A 19,763-nucleotide genomic window follows, 5' to 3' on the forward strand; every position below is an offset into this window, starting at 1 on the left:
TTACGCAAATGTAAATGCACTCAAAGTTTAAAAGCATTCTGTCCTCCACAGAGCGACAAGATTCAGAAACAGAATGGAAAATTCATTATTTGGGATGTTATGTTTCATCACATGGTATGAATCCAGATGGAATCAGGGGAAAGACATGAAAAATAGCATCTATCCGGGCAGCACACAACCGACATCTTGATTCCAGATCCTCTGCGAATCTCCTGCATGATCATAAGCACCGTTATTAAGTAGGAAACCCTTAAACAGATTTTAATTTCACAAGCAAAACGAAGGAAAGATGGAAGCATGAAAAAAGATTTACGCTTTGACTCACGTTAAGTAATGTAGCATATCATTCACTAAAATTTGTTGCAATAAAAGAAGTTTAGTTTTGATCTTCATGATCTATTAATTTGGGTTATTTAAGTTTAAGGGCTTTTTAAAATAGTAAAGGATATAATAAAATTAATTTACAAATTGATTTTAATACAAGGTAGGGATTTTTAGTACAGGTAGAAAAAAGACAGCAGTTGGGATTGACTCGTAACAGTTTAGTTTTTAAAGTTTTAATTAATATCATATTAAAAAATTTAAGTTAGGAGACAAGATTTCAAGAATATTTTTATATTAAATTTCTAACAAAGTTGGACTTGATGCATGGTATTTAATGTCAGATAACTATCACTCCGAGTTGTGTTACTCAACATATAAAACCCATCATTATGTTCCCTGAAAATTTAGGATTAAGTTGTTTTGGTATGGTTAATTGCAATGAATGATAAGTGAAGAAATTTATAACATCGACAAAAACCGTATAGCTTCAAGTAACAGCAGGAAAGCCTATTGTTTTCTAGAAAAAAAATATACATCTTGAAGGAATGACCAATGTAGGACAACTCTAATACGTAGGAGCATAATTCTTACATCGGTAACAATATTGCAAAGTTAAAAACTCAAGAACAAGAAGAAAATTAAGAGGAAGATATACTTTTATTAAGTATATCTTTTTAAGCTCCTCTTAGTCATTCTCTCTTTTTGTACTTATCTATAATGTTGAATTGTCATTCTTTCTCTCTCTTTGTACTTATCAATAATGTAGAATTGCAAGCCTTTTATAGGCATAAAGTCCTGGACAATTAAGGAATTAAACTAATATAAAAAAATCCTAACCTGAAGAGAAAAAATATTCTGCCAACTGAACCAGTCAACCGATTCAACTTATTCTAGCCAGTTGACCGGTTCACAACCGATAGACCAATTCCTCTGTTTTTTAAAATCAAAATCTGGTTTGCTTTCAACACGATCAATTGTTAAAAACAACCATTTTGCTCTAATACGATATCAAAAATTAAGGATCTAGAATATAAAAAAAAATGAGAACAAAAAGGATATAACATGTTTATTAATCTAGATTTTAGAATTCAAAATCAACAATTCAATAGTTAGGATTTTATACAACGATACAAAACTAAACATATTAAAAACCAATTACCTAGCATGAATAGAAATTCTAACTGAAAATCAACGTTTATATTCAAAGAACATGACCTGGGAGGATTTGAATCCAACTTGATAAACCAATAGTGGACTAAGATTCGTTGGACAAAAATGAATTAGCTTGTCAAGATCAAGAATGAGAGACACGGAATGGGACCTGGAATGTTGATCCAAAGTCACCAAGATACAAAATATGAGAGGAGGTTCTACGGATTCGGAAGGTCTACAATATATAGTTGGGAGATTGGTTCTGAGCATTAAATTCGTTTTTTTATGATCTTCACAGATTGAAGACTACAATTTCTCTCACTCTGCAATTTACTGCTAAACAATTTTGAACTTAAATCACCACTAAAAACATTTAAATATACTCGCATGCATGAATGACATCACGCAAGTTCAACTTTTGGAATAAAATGCACGCACCATAATAGTTTTAAGCGAAAAAACAATGGATGGTACCTTTCAAGCTTGTCATCCTGTCAAGATTTTGCATAAAACTTCAATCTGCTTATCCGACATCTTAGAACGATGTTTCAATTCAACAATGCCATCCTCGGATGGAATCCTATCATCCGAATTGGCATTTGGAGAAAACATAACACATTGCGCAATTTCTAGCTGGTTAGATCCCGCCTGTAAGAGAGATCATAGCATTATCCATAAGTACAAGAAATTAAAAGAAGTTGGAACTAAATTCAATAATATACATATATCCTAACATAAATGGTAATAAACAATGAGTTTTGTCTAATTCTCACTGACCAGTAAGTTCATCTTTTGAGATTTTGTTTTATTTTGTTTTCCTTTATAGTTATTAAAATACCCTTTAAATAAGAAATTATCCCTTTATAATTGGTCAACTCTTTTTTTTTATATAAGAAAACTCATTAGATTTGGCTCAGTTCTCCATCTCCTGCCTTTTTTTAAGCAGATTCTTTGACTCTTTTTGTACAGTTTTCCTCACTGTTAAAAAAAAATTAACTTGAGAAAATTAACATATAACTTAAAAATGATGGGAATTTCCTGTTGAAAAGCTCTTATACCGATGGTTTAAAACACTAAACCCTTTAGGCTTTTCTTATTTTCTTCCCAGCTTTGATATCAATTGCTGAAAAACTCTAATACCAATTATTAAAAACATTATGCACACAAATATTTAATCTCCCAATCTTTTATTAATTGGTTTAACACTTTTTAAATTCTGAATACATAGAGCGATTACAGCATTTAGCTATCATAATCTAATAAAAATTATAATAGACTAGTTCAACAAGGATTATAGACACAAATTCTTTTTGATCATTTTTTATCAAAAATTCCTACTTAGACTAAAATTTCAACTAATATCTAACATATTCATCATGCATGCTTTGACAATTTGTTTTATATATATTTTTATCGTAGCTCAAGAACTCAATGTGCTTCAATTTAGCGTAACGCCCTAAAAAATAAATTTAAAATGCCATAATGTTACAATTATAACAATGGAAGTAAAAAAAACCAATAAAAACCATTCATAAATCCTCAATTAACTAAATATCACAAATCAATTACAAATCTTACAACATGATCATACAAGGAATTATCGGAAGTGATTTATTATGATTAATATAAAGGATTAAATACTTGGTCATGATATTAGTCAAATCACCTTTTTTATAAGGTAATCATCCCACTTTCATCGAATTTGTAAAGAATTAATATTCCAAATCAATGACAGTACAACACCAATGTGAAAAGGCTCTTCTACATTATCAACGCAAGCTTTTTTTCTAGCTTCTTAAAAGAAGCACGGAATGGGAGAGTGTTTTCACATGATAAATCATGGTTATTGAATTCAAATAAATGATTATAATCCTAATAATAATTAACTTGTCAATCTCAATATGTTTGGAAAACAACCGACTTTCTATTATGTATCAAAAAACCATCTCAATCTAAAAACTTAAATTATTAGATGAGGTTCTAAGATATGATTTATATTGTTTTCTAACACACCCCCTCAGATGACAGCCTTTTGGGCTTAAAACTTACACAAACTCACATTATCTTGTGTTTAATTTTTATCAAATAGAATGGGGGTGGTGAGATTCGAACTCATGACTACTTGGTAAACAAGGTTCTGATATCATGTTAAAGAATCATTTCAATCTAAAGGCTTAAGCTATTACATAAAGTCCCAAAATATGATTTATGTTATTTTCTAACACTATGCACCAATGAAAATCCTTCCACTGTACAAAAATAATCCATTATATCTTCAAAACCAGGAAGCATCTTAATTATAACTAGATTACGATGAAGATAAAGCAAGTGCTAAAGCACATTTTCACCACAATTAAACTTCATCTGTCTAAAATTCCATTTACTCCACATATTCTAAAGCACATTGTTCTCTATTTAACAAAACAAGTTGAGAAATTAAAAGGAAGACGGAGAGAAACTCACCATGAGGTATTGGACTAATGGCTTTTGCAACAACGCACCTACACAGTTTTCATGTGCAGTGATTATTTTGTTCTGCGAATCACAGAAGTCAGCTTTCTGCTGTTTGATGTCAAGCTGCTTTCGTTGCAGCATCTGAAGAATGGAACCATTTTCCTCCTCGTTCTCCTCAATTTCCTCACCAATAGCACGTAAGGAATGCTGAATCATCTTCGTTTTCTGTCAAATCAAAGACAGTATCATGAAAGCAAGGAGAGGGGAAAAAAAGGAGAAAAAATGAGGTGCTTTTGCTCCTCAATCAAGAGCTTTGATTAATATGAACATTTGTTGTTTACCTTTGCATATTTCGTACACTCTCTGTTTTTTCTCTTTTTCACTTTCTGATCTGGAAAACGATTTGAGTAAGAAACAGAAAAGAAGAACAAAGACAAATAATAATAACAGTAACAATAATAATAGATAGATGCATGAGAGGAACTTGAACGAACAGAGCATCAAGACAATATATGAGGAACTTGAATGCCATGGACTTCAATAGCTACCATCAAAAAGCCACAGAGAAACAAAACTAATCTCAACGCATAAAAGAGTGACGGGTTGAATGCCTTGAAAATTAACTAGAATATTAATAAAAATAAATAAACAAATAAATAGCGTAAGACATTAAGCATAATAATGCAATTATCCACCTCTCAACCAATAGGCTTTCAGGTGGACTAATTATATCAACCTCCCATCAAGGAGAAGGCTAGGGGTTCAAATCCCTTCAAGGGATTCAACCTCTATTTGCCCATAAAGAAGGAGGCCAAGTTAATTCTTCAATCTTACAATAGTGATCAGCTTAATCCATGTTGTAATTGTACAGACCCAACATCCTTTTTTTGTCAGCCAACTACTAACTTGTATTTCTATGGAAAGAGAAAGAAGAATTGAATGATGTTTTACTACGTTAATCGTATTTCCATATTTGATCAATCGCCAAGTTTTATCTTCACATCAAACTCTTCAATTGTAATAAAAATTTAGGACCTTTTCCCGGAAAAGAGAGAGAGAGAGAGAGAAAGAAAAAGAAGAATCTAATTATGACAAACCCTTCGATCCTCTTTGCACTAAAAATATCACTTTGCTACGAAGAGACAGGTAAGAACTAGGGCATAAAGTTGGGAATAATCTCAATAAACCAGACGTAGTTTGAAATTGCAGGCCGAAGTTGAGCTTGAAATATCTCAGATCTGGACTGAACAAGAAACAACATGTACCAACCGGAAAAAAAAGGAGAAAATAAGCAACAATATTAATCTTCAATAGACTTACTATTAGCATCCTTCAAGTTCGCAGAGAAAGTTTTACGCTCCATCGACGATCAGTTGATGAAGAAACAAGGAGATTTGTAGCAGTAAAGAACAAGTCTTGTGGAAGAAATATCATTTTCGAGAATCTGAAAATATTTATAAAGGTACTGATGTCTGCAAATCGCGCGAAACCTTCGTTATCCTGCGCGATTGCTAGGGAGCGAAAGGAGCCCCATGGATACTTCTGTAGTCAAGTTTCCCTTTTTGGCTTTACCGTTGAACACGACCACTATACGTCTTGTTTCGGCTTTTGACTGTTGAGAATCAAAGTAAGCCACTACTCATTGTTAAGTTAATAATTTGTACGGAGAAAGATAATTCTATTTATAGGTCGAAATTGCACTTTTCAAAAATATGTGATGATACAGGACTTTCAGGAGAAAATGTGTTTTTTTTAATAAAAAAAATTATAATGTTTTTATTTTTTCTATTTAGTTTATAATTTTCTATTTATAGGTCGAGATTTGATCTGAATTGAATAAATAATTGAGTTTTTTTTAAAAAAAAAGAATTTAGGTGAATTTTAATATCGTGAAGCCATCCATATTCGAGTCTGGTATATTTTTTCCAATCTCTTTCTCTTGGCTTTTAGCTAGCTATTGCTGGACTCTATCTGCTTTTATTGGTCCACGTTGCAACTCTAGTCAATTAATCAGACCAGGCGCTGATAAAATGATAGCGCCACTTCGTTAAAGATTATATTATAGCACACTTGAATGGACGTCATAACATGGCTAACACTCTTTTGCCCTTTAGGGTATTTATGATAAAGCCACGACCCACCATAGATTTTGGTTGACAAAAAAATCTCTCCCAGACGACTTCTTCTTTTTCTTCTTCTATTGAGGATATTTATTTTCGTGTTTTTTTATGAAAAAATCTAGAAGTTTTTAATTTTTTATTTTAAATCTAGAATTTTAACTTAAAGGATCTGGTTAAATCAAATTAACTTCAAGATATTTTATTTTTAGTGTCAAGCTCGTTTCAAGAGCTAAATCATTCTATTAATTAGACCAAGTTTAATAATTATAATTTATACCAATCCTAAGTTATTTATTGCTTCTTCTTTTTCATTTGAATCTTTAAATTATAATTTTTATCAGTTGGATTTCTAATCTTTTAAAAGATACTCAATAAAAGTACTTTAGTCTAAAATCATGATAATTTTTTTAAGAAAAAAACTTTAAGTTATCTTTAAAAATTATTGTTTTATTGCCTGAGGTAGGTCATTTCAACGTGAAACATTTCTAAATTTAATGGGGGATCTAACAAAAGAGTAAAATATAATCTGTAAATCGAATTGAGAAGTGGTTTATAATTAAATTAGTGATTAATCTGCTCTTAATCCCAGTGATTTTTTTTACTTGATATAATCCACATATTTGGTGTGTGTGTTGTATAGTTTAGTGCAAGATAGGTGTCACATGCTATGTATAGAATAACTTAATTTTTTTTCATGGTATAAAATGAATGTTAAGGTGACGAAAAAATTTTCAAATATAAAAAAAGAGATTCAGGCTATTGATTTAATTGAGTTTAATAGAGTCATATAATTTCAATAATATAAAAAATCTAATTAAAAAAACAAAAATAAAAAAATTTGAGTTAACACAGGTTATCTCATTGACCCATGGTCATAGGTATTTGTTCTTCTCGGAAGCATTAATTATGATATCTCCGCCAGTTAGATTTGCAAATATTAGGAGGTAACCCATGCATCCTCTTAAACTTCGATCACACCTGAGACAGACGAGAAAGAGAAGTTGAAACTTCATCATGAACGGTGGTGTCTGGTCAGCGGAGGAAGTACCCGTATGAAAGGCACAGGCTACTCCTATTTTCTAGTGCATTTATTTTCGTGTTTTTTTATGAAAAAATCTAGAAGTTTATATATATATATATATATATATTCAAATTATTTTGATATATTAATATTAAAAATATATTTTTAAAAAATAAAAATATTTTAATATATTTTTAAATAAAAAACACTTTAAAATATAAATACTACTACAATATCTAAATATCAAAAGACACGAGCCTGGATTTCTTTCTGGAATATTGTAAACAATTTGGCCCCCACTTTTCATTGCGTGTGTAGAATAATTAGAGTTTGTTTGACTCCTTGAATTTGTTTACTACTTTGCTAATTGCTTTGCTTTAAAGAAGAACATTAAAGATATATTTGATTAAAATTTTAAAAATTAGAATAAATGTGATTTTTATGATAAAAGAGTATTTAAAAAAACAATTTAAAAATATATTAGTTTTTCATTTCAAAAGCCAGAAAGTGATGCTTATAGATGAGTGTTTAATTATTTTACTAATAGTATATCATAACAATTCATTAAAAATAATCCGATAAGTTTAATTTTACAACACAACAAAAGTCAAATAAACTCTAAATGGTAATGCACGTAGAAGTTTACTAGTTAGTTATCAAAGTCAAATAAACTCTAAACTATGATTCATACCACTCCTAACTTACTTATTGCTTCTTTTTTTTCATTTGAATCCTTAAATTATATTTTTAATCAGTTGGATTTCTAATCTTTTAAAAGATACTCAATAAAAGTACTTTAGTCTAAAATCATGGTAATTTTTTTTTAAAAAAAACTTCAAGTTATCTTAAAAAATTATTGTTTTATTGCTTGAGGTAGGTGATTTCAATGTGAAACATTCATAAATTTAATGGGGGATCTAACAGAAGAGTAAAATATGATCTGGGAATCGAATTGAGAAGTGGTTGATAAATTAGTGATGAATCTGCTGTTAATCCCAATGATATTTTTACTTGATATAATCCACATATTTGGCGCGTGTCTTGTATTGTTTAATGCAAGATAGGTGTCTCATTAGGATAACTCAATTTTTTTTCATCGTATAAATGAATGTTAAGGTAACATAAAAATGTTCAAATATACAAAAATAAATATGAGATTCCGGTTATTGATTTAATTGAGTTTAATAAATTCATATAATTTAAATAATATAAAAAAAACTAAACAAAAAGGTGAAAAAAATCTGAGTTAACACATGTTATCTCATTGACCTTATGATTAATTATAGGTATAAGATTAAGATAACTCTATAAAAAAAAACAAAAACTAATTTATAATAAATCAAATATTAAATAATGAGACTGGAAAAAATTAAATTTAATAAAGACTCTTAAAAAAAACTAAAGTCAATCTATATTAATATTCAAAACTTGTGATCCTGATCATGAGTTCAAGACTAACCCCACAATCATAAAATAATAAGGGATAAAATTGAGGGAAAAAAAGTAATAAAAACAAAATAAATAATAATAATAAAATAGATCAATTTTGACATAAAATAAATTAAAATCAAATGCCAAGGATTAAATTAAAATTAAAATTCAATCAGAAAAATTATCTTCTAATTTCTCTGTTTCTAATACGATATATTCCTCATCTCCTACATGGTAGAACTTTATCTTGCAGACCAGGAATACAATTAAACACAAGGCACAAAGATTTGGAGGATGACTGACCGTAAAGTTTGAGTGAGCAAGGCGTCTTTGGCATGATCATTCTCTGCTCTTGCTTTGACTATTTGAAGCATTAGATCAAGCCTGAGTTGATTTTCAGAGCTCTGCTTGGAGATTACGTTAGTTTCCTCTCTCAGTTTGGCAGCCTCTTCGCTTATTTCTTGAAATCTTTTCCTGATTTCCTTCTGTCCCTCTCTTATGCGTTTTTGTCCCTCGCTGATCTCAACCATGTCAGCTCTTATCCTTTTGACGCTCCTGCTTAATTTCCTGTCATTATTTTCTCGTTTCTGTTTCAAGTAATCTTTAGATTGTTAGAAATTAAAACAAAAAAGAAAAAGAAAATGAAAATGACAGTCACAATTTGAGACGTACAATCTAATTATAAAACACACAAGTCCAAAAACAATAAAATGAAGAAGGGCATGCACTTCTAAATTATAACTGCGGAAGTTTTCTTCGAGTTGCTCCGAGAGAAGTCCTCTCGCCAACTAATTTTTTATAAATGCAGCTCTTCGTGATCAACCTGCACATGCATGAGAGTTTTGCTACGGTGATGGTGATAACTTCGGGAGCCAAGTATTTAATGATCGCAAAATAAATAAACCTGTGAGGGAAACGTAGGTCGGTCCGTGGATAGTCGAAAGCAAGTTGCCAACTCTTTTCCTCTGGGCCCCTCGCTATAAGTCGGCATTAAAAAAAGAAGAAGACAATAGTATTGTGTCTTATCTTTGATCGTGCGATACCACGCGAAGGATGCTGCCCGATCTCAAGCTTTCGCACGATGATGGCCTTGTGAAGAGCGAAACCGAACTTTGTTTTGACATCTGTACTTGTGATGCAGATAAGTCTGAATTAATTGGGAATCCATATAATTTAAGGATTTGGAAAATGCAAGTCATCTGTATTCGTTCTTCTCGGAAGCATTAATTGTGATATCTCCGCCAGTTAGATTTGCAAATATTAGGAGGGAACCCATGCATCCTCTTTTTCACCGTTTTATATTGTGTTTGTAATTACATTTCATTAAAATATAAATTTTTTTTTTATTAAAATTACGTGTAGTTTATACTTTTTAGATCGTTTTGATATGCTGATATCAAAAATAATTTTTAAAAAATAAAAAAAATCATTGACAAGCATTTCAATACGAAAAACTATTTGAAAAGCACCCACAACCATACTGTCAAACACGCTCTTTAACATCAATCACACCTGAGACAGACGAGAGAGAGAAGTTGAAACTCCACCATGAAAGGTGGTGTCTGGTCAGCGGAGGAACCCGCATGAAAGGCACAGGCTACTCCTATTTTCTAGTTCATTTGTTACACGCACAAACCAATTTTTATTTCTAAGTATCTTTTATGTATGTTAAAATACTTAATTATCCTTGAGTGTATTGGATAATTACAAAAAAAACTCATAATAAAATAATAAAAACACCCTTCAAAGCAAGTTCAAGTAAATAAAATGTAAAGAGTAATTAAGTAATTATATTGTGAAAAAAAAATAAAAAGTAAAAAACACTTCTTGCCTCCAATATATTTTTTTATTTAAAGGGTAAATTAATAATTTTACCGTATAAAATATATATATAAAAAAACCAATTTATCCTTATTTAATTGGATAATACCAGTTAAACTCCATGAAAATAAAAATTGCCCCTTAATTTGTTATTCGTTTACTTGCATTTTGAATGTCAAAAAAAAATCTTTACACGCTACAATGAATCTTGCTCCACCATGCATTCTTAGTTTTATTTATTTTTATATAGTTAAAGCATTATTTTTTTATACTCACTCTTCTAGAAGAACCTCTGTAGCATTTATGCTTAGACCAAACCTAAAAATATATGCTCAAATAGGATAATTGGATTTTTATATATTAGTTTTTCAAAAAGCTAGAGGCAAAAACTTGAGTCATATCATATACAATATTATTCAATGCGAGTAACATAAATCAATCAAAACCCTTAAGTTCATTCAATAGATCAACAAATGAAGTGCTTTTGCTTGCTAATTCTTCGAACTAAGCCATCACAAAGGAAAAGGAGAAGGAATCAAGACATCTACCGTCATTTGCACCTCTATTAGATCCTTTCCGGAGAAAGAAATCAAATCATATGCGAAGAAAAGGTGGAATAATTTTGGCCATGTTGAGGGAAATAGCCATTCATTTGTAGGGTTTTTTTTTAAAAAACCGTAGACCGATAAAAGAAACATCAAAAGATATGATAAAAATATATAAAAAAACATAAAAAAAAGTCTCGAGTGAACCTCATAGCCAACCCAAGTCAACAAATCAAACACATGATCTAAAACATTTAATTGGGATGACCCTATAAATCGGAAACCAAAAAAAATTATAGCAAAATAATATTTGAAAAAAATAATTATAAAATATCAAAATCAACTTAGGCTAATCTTTTAGATCTCTGACCCGAGTCATGAGACTCAAGTAACCCCATTAGAAGTAAATCCGAAAGAACCAAGAAGCAAGATTCTTAATCAAGCAAATATTAAAGGATGGAATTGAGAAGGAAAAAAATCAATAAAAAAACAATGCAAAACAAAACAAATAATAATTAAAAGAATTATACATGACTAAATTTGACATAAAAAATAAATGAAATTTAATATTTAGGGATGAAATTGGAAAAAAAAATCAATTAAGAAAATGATTTAAAAAATAGCAATTAAAAGAATTGGAACCAAATTTGACATAAAAATTAAATAAAAATAAATTCTTAAGGATGGAATTCAAAAGAAATCCATCAAGAAAATGATTAAAACAAAAAAAATTAACAATTAAAAAAATAAGGATCAAATTTGATAAAAAAAAAATAAAAAAATCAAACCACCAGAAATGAAATCAAAAATAAAATCCAATTAAAAATAATCATTGTTAATAAAACAATTTCAATTAAGAGAAAAAGGAATGAATCAAAAGAAAAGGAAGTTGAAGGGCAAGTATAATGTTTTACATGGCCAACACGTAATCTGAAGAAGAAAAGGAAGGAAAAGAAAGAAAGAAAAAAATAAAAGTGAATTGGAATCAAATCATACCCAACTACCATGCATGTGCTACCCAAGAAGGAAAAGGACGATGAGATGAATCAAATGATGTGGCATAATCATGATCAAAATGAAGGCGGCGGTCGTGTGAGGCACGCGTCAACAACTCTCTCTCTCTCTCTCTCTCTTTCTCTCTCTCTCTCTCTCATTTGTACAAAAACAAAAATGCCCATAATACTAAACAATAATAACAAAAAAATCATTATGAAATTACAACCAAACCCTTGAAGCCAAGGCTAAAAAATCTAAATGTCAAGGGTAATAGAGTAATCACACTGTTCACTAATTTGTAGGAAAACAAAAATGTCCCTAGGACTAAACAACAAGAATAATAATAAAAAACTATTATGAAACTACAATCAAACCCCTGAAGTAAGGCTAACAAATCCTAATGGTAAGGGTAATAGAATAATTCAACTATTAATTAAAATAATAAAATTTATTATAAAACTTCTGGATCAAAGGTTATTATTGACTTTTTAAAAACAATATAATAATTGTATTGTTATAAAAGATAAAAAAAACATTCTTGCCTCCAAACAAGTAAAGAATGAAAATTATATAGCTATTTTACCCCTCAAACAACGCCTATAAAAAAAATGAAGAGTAAAATAATAATTTATAACTGAAAATACATTTTAATATTTTAATATGAATTGAACTACAGTAAAACATTCACATAGTTTAGTTTTTTAGCTGATGGTTTTCTTGAAGGCCTTTTGTTTTCGCGTTGAAACGGCTTCGGCAGCCCAAGGCTTCGGTCAATATTCCATCACTTACAGCCATGCAGCCCACGATTCTTTGTTCTACTTTTCTCTTAAGAAAAATGACCAAGTGTGTGCGTCATGAACTACGTTAGTATATAAATAAACAACCGAAGAGAAGAAAAAGATAAACTCGCTATGACGTTGTTAATTGTTTTTTTTTTTTTGGTAAAGTTCAAATTCGTAATTTGTTCATTATCAAATAAAAAAAGAAATTCTTAATTTCTTCTCATCATAAACAAAAAATAAATCAATTTGTTTCTTGTAATAATTCCAATCAGTACCGAAACCTCGTGTATTGTTTTTCTAAATGTTAATTTTTAACCTCTTCATTTTTATTTTTATTTTCACATTTTCCTCCATAAAAAAGTTGATTGTAGGAATGCATGTGAGCTAGCTAATCCTTTCTTCTGGCATAATTCAATATTATATATTAACACTTTATTAACTATTAACTTTTTAATTATGATTTAATTTCTTTAACGCCTTCCATTTGGGTACGTACATGAAGTTGGAGAAAGGTCCCAATAAGCCCTTGTACTTTTTTATTGTAAATTTTTGTATGAGATAGTTTGTTTGGGAATGTGATTGTGTTATTTTTTAAATAATTTTTTATATTAAAATTTATTAAAATAATATTTTTTAATTTTTTTTTAAATTATCACATTAAAATAATTTAAAATATTTAAAAATTAAATTTTTTGAGAATATAATTTACACCATAAAATAATAATTTTTTTTTTTTATAATCATGATAATATATATTAATATAAGGACTAGAGTCATTGTGATAATTGCGATAATAAAACTAGAAAAAAATATTTCAGTACAAAGTAAACAAACAATAACGTAAATATCATTAAACTGTAGCATTAATATCGTTCTCATGGTTTGAATAGATCACAACTACAACTCAAAAGAAACATGGGGATAGCACTTTATTAACATGGTTTGTATACAACTCATTGTTCTTCTTGTTTCTCCTCGGAAGGATTGCTTTTGCTCAAGTTCCGTTTTCCCATCAAATCCCTAAAACAAAATATTGAAACAAATTAAGAGACCGTCAGTAAACCCTATCACATGCATAAAACCACTAAGAAAAGAAAATTAACGTGCAGATAACTGCAGCGCCTGGAACTCTTCTAATTTCTCGGTTTCTAATAGAACTTTATCTTGCAGACCAGGAATACAATTAAACACAAGGCACAAAGATTTGGAGGATGACTGACCGTAAGGTTTGAGTGAGCAAGGCGTCTTTGGCATGATCATTCTCTGCTCTTGCTTTGACTATTTGAAGCATTAGATCAATCCTGAGCTGATTTTCAGAGCTCTGCTTGGAGATTACGTTAGTTTCCTCTCTCAGTTTGGCAGCCTCTTCGCTTATTTCTTGAAATCTTTTCCTGATTTCCTTCTGTCCCTCTCTTATGCGTTTTTGTCCCTCGCTGATCTCAACCATGTCAGCTCTTATCCTTTTGACGCTCCTGCTTAATTTCCTGTCATTATTTTCTCGTTTCTGTTTCAAGTAATCTTTAGATTGTTAGAAATTAAAACAAAAAAGAAAAAGAAAATGACAGTCACAATTTGAGACGTACAATCTAATTATAAAACACACAAGTCCAAAAACAATAAAATGAGGAAGGGCATGCAATTCTAAATTATACCTGCGGAAGTTTTCTTCGAGTTGCTCCGAGAGAAGTCCTCTCGCCAACTAATTTTGTATAAATGCAGCTCTTCATGATCAACCTGCACATGCATGAGAGTTTTGCTACAGTGATGGGGATAACTTCGCGAGCTAAGTGTTCACTTAGATCGCAAAATATATAAATAAACCTGCGAAGGAAACGAAGGTCGGTCCGTGGATATCGTAAGCAAGTTGCCCACTCTTTTCCTCTGGGCCCCTCGCTATAATGGTTGGCATTAAAAAAAGAAGAAGACAGTAGTATTGTGTCTTATCTTTGATCGTGCGATACCACGCGAAGGATGCTGCCCGATCTCAAGCTTTCGCACGATGATGGCCTTGTGAAGAGCGAAACCGAACTTTGTTTTGACATCTGTACTTGTGATGCAGATAAGTCTGAATTAATTGGGAATCCATATAATTTAAGGATTTGGAAAATGCAAGTCATCTGTATTCGTTCTTCTCGGAAGCATTAATTGTGATATCTCCGTCAGTTAGATTTGCAAATATTAGGAGGTAACCCATGCATCCTCTTAAACTTCGATCACACCTGAGACAGACGAGATAGAGAAGTTGATATTCAAAAGGAAAAATTTTCAACAAAAGAGAGAGACAGAGAGAGAGGCGGCATCCATTCGAAGCAACTAGACTTTTTTTGACTAGCAACTTTCCTCGAAACTGCCGTCCCACACCTCCTCTCATTATATACTAATAATAATAATAATAATAATAATAATAATAATAAAAGACACATTGATGTCAATTTTTTTACAATCGGATTTGAGCGGTTCCTGGAACTTCATGCTTTCCAAACTACCTGACTTCGCACGATGTCGCTCTATGGCAGCAAGTCAAATAAATAAATCGTGAGATCACTTAAAGAAAAAAAACACTGCGCCCACGGACAACATCATACTGCCAGAAATCGTTCGACTAGGCCTGATTCCTCGCACGACTCAAGATTAGGTCGCGTGATTTTTAACGTTCTCGCTCGACTCAGACATTTCGATAATTATAACTTAATTCCTCCTGTGATTTATTAAAACTAATTAATTAATTCATCGTCTTATCATCAAAATCTTTAAATAATCCACCTAATTAAAATGTTGACCATCTTCAATTTCTTAAATTTTCATTTAAAATATATAGTTATTTTCTCATGCTATCCAAAAATAAAATAAATCGAGAAGGATCGTAGGATTGTCTTAAAAACAGATTTAAAAATATATAAAGATTACCAGATATAGTTTATGAAATTACTAGAACTAATTAATAATTTTGTTTAAAGATTGCCAACAAGTCATGGCTGTTTCCTATATTCCGTGCACGACAAACAATTAAGGACCCACTTCTTCGATTTCTTCCACGCATTTCTTTGTTCGCACCACGACGATGTTGTCTTCCATATTTTGTTTTATAAATCTACGGTGATTCATAGCTTATAACGTAGGATTAGTTATATTCATAATTAAAAAAAAAACGCACAAAAAAAGAAATTAGTTATTTATTATTTATAGTGTGTTTGAAAATATAGTTGTTGTTGTTTTTTAAAGTATTTTCCAGTTAAAAATATATTAAAATAATATTTTTTTATTTTTAAAAAATTATTTTTGATATCAATACATTAAAATAATTCAAAAATATAAAAAATTATTAATTTTAAATAAAAATAATTTAAATTTTTTAAGAATATAGATAGGACTACGTTCTCACACGATCCTGATCCTTTAAGATGTACTATATCATTCATATATTTTTTATTGTAAGTAAAAAATATTTAGATATTATTAATATTTAATTTATAATATGACAATTGATCCTTCTTTTCTCTTCATTATTTTTTCTTTTTTTCTTCTATATTTTTTTCTGTAACAAACAGTTATTCCTTCCTTCTAATCTTAACACAGTTCCACCTTCTATAATGAGAATTCAATGGACGGTTTCTGTTTATAAATCCATAAATAAAATATTTACCAATGAATTATAAATATAAATACCGACAAAAAATTATATCGACAAAATTGTTAAATCGGTGATGGAATTTGTACAAATTATCCTGATTCCAAGAAGATTGATGGGAGAAATATCATCTATTTAAACAACCCGACGTACGTCTGCTAAATGAGAACCAGCTTCTACATGGAGTGCTGTAAAACACAGAACCTATATCCATTACCTCATTGTGAAATCATTGGTATTAGTGAGAAAATATTCTATACCGTTAACGTACATTATCTTCGACAACATTAGCTTTAATATTTTTCTCATTGTTATCGCTGCAATTTTCCATGACGACGACGACCACTGATATTTTAACCGAACACTGCTCTCCGTATCTATCACTTGCTACATGCGTATCTTCCTTAATCCCCATCAGAGTTGCCTCTCAAGCGGTTTTTCATAATATCTACGAAGAACAAGAAAATCTTAACTTTTCTAAAACGAGAATTTGTACTAAATATAAAAGTTTTTTCTAAGTTTATAATATACAAGAGACAATAGAAGGCCTAATCCTTACCATTAATTTTATAATAATAAAATTACACTCATCAATTTTATCTTCTCTCCTATATATAAAGTGCTCGTTCGATCATGCACGAGAATTCAAGCTTTTCCACGTCCCTTTTAGCCATCACCCCTCCCAAAACTCTATTGAACAAATCAACTTGAATCGTCTTCATGCTCTCCCAAACACGTCTTCCCATCTAAGACGATTTTTTTTCTCTACATTCGAAAAATTTCGCTGACCACATATTTGAAAGAAAAAAAAAAACCCTGCTATTTTCATAACCTCTTGTGTGTTAAAACTATTGAGTCTCTTTGATCTTCCATGCAGAGCTTATTTATTGACTTGATCATGCATTAGAATGGATCCAGCCTTTTTTTCTCTTTACTTTCGAAAACTTTATTTAACCACATTTAGAAAAAAAAAAAAAAACTGCTCTTAATCTGACCTCTTATATGTTAGAACTATTGAGCCGACAAAACTTTTTGATATGGAATTAATGTATTTGAAAACAAGGTGATTTTATATCAACCGTAAATAATAAACTTGAGTTTAATTACTAGTTTGCTAAGATCACATAACCTAATAAAAAGAATGATCACAGCATAATGGAAAAGAACACCGCACAGCTATCCCCATGTTTACGGGAAAAGAAAAGAAAATAAAGTTTCACTTGGAGAACTGATCTATAGCTTAATCTCAAGTATAACCAATTCTCACGACAGTAGTCTTTAAATAAATACTCTGTTAGTAAAAGAAATGTAAGATCAAATATATAGCATAGCTCTAATGCATGCTGGGTCAGATCACGTCAAAAGGAAAGTAAATTAATCCCTATGTTCTTGGATCTAAGAACAAGTCATATATACTCGACGATATTAATTAATATCCAAAACAATAAAAATTTAATGTGATCTTAAATCTCTCTCTCTCTCTCTCTCTCGATAAGCTTTAAGCATATATATATCTTTTTTCCAATAGCTTCGAAGATTTTTCTTTATGCCAATCCTACCATCCATATTTTAGGATTTGTTTGACATGTAAAAGCAATTTTTAGATTTTTAGCAGAATATGATGCTTCTTCTTGTGATAATGTCTTTTCTTTTCTCTCTCAAGAATTCTTATTGTGATTCTTAAGAATTATAAGTTATAACATAGAAGACAATGCATGGTAATCTGGCAATTACTTAAACATGCAAAACATATATGATACCTTTAAAATCTGGCTTTAAAATCAAATTACAGCTTCAGTATATAGGATATCATCGGTAGGGTCCATAGAAAGCCTTGTAGCGATTATTTATGGCGAATACTCTTTATTACATGGGTGTATTTCATTTAAAAAAAAAAAGAGCATATCAGGAAGAAACAACGTAAATTTGATTGTTCTCGCTTCTCGACAAGAAAAAAGAAAAGTACAAGTAATGAGAAACACGGTTAGTCATTAATCTTGGCCTTGCTTCTGTTCACAAACACTGGTTTTGCCCTCCTGCTTTGTCATTAGCTCCCTGAAACATAACATTCAAACAAAAGATAACGTTAGTAAATCATATTGATCTCTTAAGATTCCATTAACATGCATATATCTGCAGTTCCAAGTCTTCTACTGCTATATACATTATTCAAGTTGGTCGTGACGACCGGTAATCAAATTAAACTGAAGGTACAAAGATGTGGAGAGGATCACAAACCGCAAGGCTTGAGTGAGAAAGGCATCCTTGGCAGAATCATTCTCAGCTCTTGCTCTGAGGATTTGAAACATAAGATCAATCCGGAGTTGATTTGCAGCACTCTGCTTGGTGATTAGATTAGTTTCCTCTTTTAGTTTGGCGGCCTCTTTATTTATCTCCTGAAATTGTTCCCTCACTTCCTTTTGCCCCTCCCTTATGCGCTTTTGCCCCTCGCTAATCTCAACCATATCAGCCCTTATCCTTTTGATGCTTCTACTTATTTGTTCGTCACTTTTTTTCCTTTTCTGCTAGGATTGTTAACAAATTATATACGTTAGAATTTCAATAAAGAAAAAAGAAAAAGCATGGACGACTGATTATCTATATATGAACAAGGAACTGATGAGAAGGGAGCCTAGAAAACAATTAACAACGATCAGAGGAATCATGACCAAAGTATATATATGAGGTGGCAGCATGGTTTATATATATATATATATATATATGCATACCAGACTCTTCCTTTGAGTTGTTCCGATAGAGGGCCTTTCCGCTACTTGTTTTGCATCCATGCTGTTCCTCCATGCTGTTAATCATTTTAGTTCTCCTTAATTTATAAGGAGGAAATTTTCCTAAGTACGATATGAAGTCAAAGACGTCTTATTGAAATCGCACGATATCGTGGAGAAAGCGGTTCAATTATATGAGGTGGCAGCCTGGTTTATATATATATATATATATAATGCATACCAGACTCTTCCTTTGAGTTCGTTCCGAGAGAGGGCCTTTCCGCTACTTGTTTTGCATCCATGCTGTTCCTCATTTTAGTTCTCCTTAATTTATAAGGAGGAAATTTTCCTAAGTACAATATGAAATCAAATCGCACGATATCGTGGAGAAAGCGGTTCGATACTCGGAACTTTCGCGCGATTGCTTTACATGATTCGACGAGGAACTTCCTGTTAAAATCTGTTAATTGTATTTTTTATTTAAAAATATTTTAAATAAAAAATATTAAAAATTTATGAAATTATTCCATGATACCCCGAATAACATACAGTATTGGAGTGTCTTCTAGACACTGCGAGTAGGTCTTTAGTTTTAGTTTTGTTACGCTTATTAAGAAAATAAAAACCTTCTCTATGAAGTAATAAATTGTAAGATAACATTTAGGTGGTGGTTCAGTGGTAAGAATTTCGGACTAAAAGGTTTGTTTTCTCTGTGGTCTCAGGTTCGATCCCTGTAATTGCTCATATGATAGCCACTGAAAGT

The 19,763-nt window shown here is 30.8% G+C and overlaps 4 protein-coding genes across 7 annotated transcripts; all 4 read right to left on the bottom strand.

The window, feature by feature from the left end:
* Nucleotides 1–5,542, bottom strand: LOC133700965 (uncharacterized). The gene is made up of 5 exons (XM_062124709.1): nucleotides 5,251–5,542; nucleotides 4,272–4,321; nucleotides 3,940–4,155; nucleotides 1,951–2,124; nucleotides 1–212 (listed from the first exon to the last, which is right to left on the bottom strand). The coding sequence occupies exons 1-4, from the start codon at nucleotides 5,291–5,293 to the stop codon at nucleotides 1,963–1,965; spliced, it is 471 nt and encodes a 156-aa protein (XP_061980693.1). The 5' UTR covers nucleotides 5,294–5,542; the 3' UTR covers nucleotides 1–212; nucleotides 1,951–1,962.
* Nucleotides 5,543–6,788: 1,246 nt separating this feature from the next.
* On the bottom strand, nucleotides 6,789–9,149 carry LOC133700966 (uncharacterized). Its single transcript, XM_062124710.1, has 2 exons — nucleotides 8,806–9,149; nucleotides 6,789–7,028 (listed from the first exon to the last, which is right to left on the bottom strand). Exons 1-2 carry the CDS (start codon nucleotides 9,030–9,032, stop codon nucleotides 6,923–6,925), a joined length of 333 nt encoding a protein of 110 aa, XP_061980694.1. The 5' UTR covers nucleotides 9,033–9,149; the 3' UTR covers nucleotides 6,789–6,922.
* A 4,322-nt stretch (nucleotides 9,150–13,471) lies between these two features.
* On the bottom strand, nucleotides 13,472–14,748 carry LOC133702378 (uncharacterized). The gene is made up of 3 exons (XM_062126715.1): nucleotides 14,299–14,748; nucleotides 13,867–14,150; nucleotides 13,472–13,666 (listed from the first exon to the last, which is right to left on the bottom strand). Exons 1-3 carry the CDS (start codon nucleotides 14,386–14,388, stop codon nucleotides 13,600–13,602), a joined length of 441 nt encoding a protein of 146 aa, XP_061982699.1. The 5' UTR covers nucleotides 14,389–14,748; the 3' UTR covers nucleotides 13,472–13,599.
* Nucleotides 14,749–18,004: 3,256 nt separating this feature from the next.
* Nucleotides 18,005–19,327, bottom strand: LOC133700374 (uncharacterized). Of its 4 annotated transcripts, none has more exons than XR_009843386.1 (3): nucleotides 19,242–19,327; nucleotides 18,513–18,796; nucleotides 18,005–18,329 (listed from the first exon to the last, which is right to left on the bottom strand). XR_009843386.1 is itself a non-coding variant. In XM_062123878.1 (3 exons), exons 1-3 carry the CDS (start codon nucleotides 19,061–19,063, stop codon nucleotides 18,266–18,268), a joined length of 411 nt encoding a protein of 136 aa, XP_061979862.1. In that variant the 5' UTR covers nucleotides 19,064–19,209; the 3' UTR covers nucleotides 18,005–18,265. The 4 variants fall into 4 exon arrangements, 2 of the variants coding, with proteins under 2 accessions (XP_061979862.1, XP_061979863.1); XR_009843387.1 differs by having other exon boundaries at nucleotides 18,513–18,799; nucleotides 19,242–19,314; XM_062123878.1 differs by lacking the exon at nucleotides 19,242–19,327 and adding an exon at nucleotides 19,004–19,209 and having other exon boundaries at nucleotides 18,513–18,799.
* Nucleotides 19,328–19,763: the final 436 nt, after the last annotated feature.

The sequence above is a fragment of the Populus nigra genome, chromosome 8 (genome assembly GCF_951802175.1).
Source record: "Populus nigra chromosome 8, ddPopNigr1.1, whole genome shotgun sequence".
Taxonomy (NCBI): Eukaryota; Viridiplantae; Streptophyta; class Magnoliopsida; order Malpighiales; family Salicaceae; genus Populus; species Populus nigra.

Excerpts from the sequence above, each read along its gene's own strand:
- LOC133700965 (XM_062124709.1), bottom strand. The coding sequence starts at position 5,293 with ATGGAGCGTAAAACTTTCTCTGCGAACTTGAAGGATGCTAATA. Across the intron at positions 4,322-5,250 it reads GAACTTGAAGGATGCTAATA|ATCAGAAAGTGAAAAAGAGA; the intron begins GTAAGTCTATTG and ends ATCGTTTTCCAG. Across the intron at positions 2,125-3,939 it reads CATTAGTCCAATACCTCATG|GCGGGATCTAACCAGCTAGA; the intron begins GTGAGTTTCTCT and ends TCTCTCTTACAG.
- LOC133700374 (XM_062123878.1), bottom strand. The coding sequence starts at position 19,063 with ATGGATGCAAAACAAGTAGCGGAAAGGCCCTCTATCGGAACAACTCAA. Across the intron at positions 18,800-19,003 it reads CAACTCAAAGGAAGAGTCTG|CAGAAAAGGAAAAAAAGTGA; the intron begins GTATGCATATAT and ends TAACAATCCTAG. Across the intron at positions 18,330-18,512 it reads TTTCTCACTCAAGCCTTGCG|GGAGCTAATGACAAAGCAGG; the intron begins GTTTGTGATCCT and ends GTTATGTTTCAG.
- LOC133702378 (XM_062126715.1), bottom strand. The coding sequence starts at position 14,388 with ATGTGCAGGTTGATCATGAAGAGCTGCATTTATACAAAATTAGTTGGC. Across the intron at positions 14,151-14,298 it reads CTCGAAGAAAACTTCCGCAG|AAACGAGAAAATAATGACAG; the intron begins GTATAATTTAGA and ends TACTTGAAACAG. Across the intron at positions 13,667-13,866 it reads TTGCTCACTCAAACCTTACG|GGATTTGATGGGAAAACGGA; the intron begins GTCAGTCATCCT and ends ATTTTGTTTTAG.
- LOC133700966 (XM_062124710.1), bottom strand. The coding sequence starts at position 9,032 with ATGGTTGAGATCAGCGAGGGACAAAAACGCATAAGAGAGGGACAGAAG. Across the intron at positions 7,029-8,805 it reads TTGCTCACTCAAACTTTACG|GTGTGATCGAAGTTTAAGAG; the intron begins GTCAGTCATCCT and ends CGTCTGTCTCAG.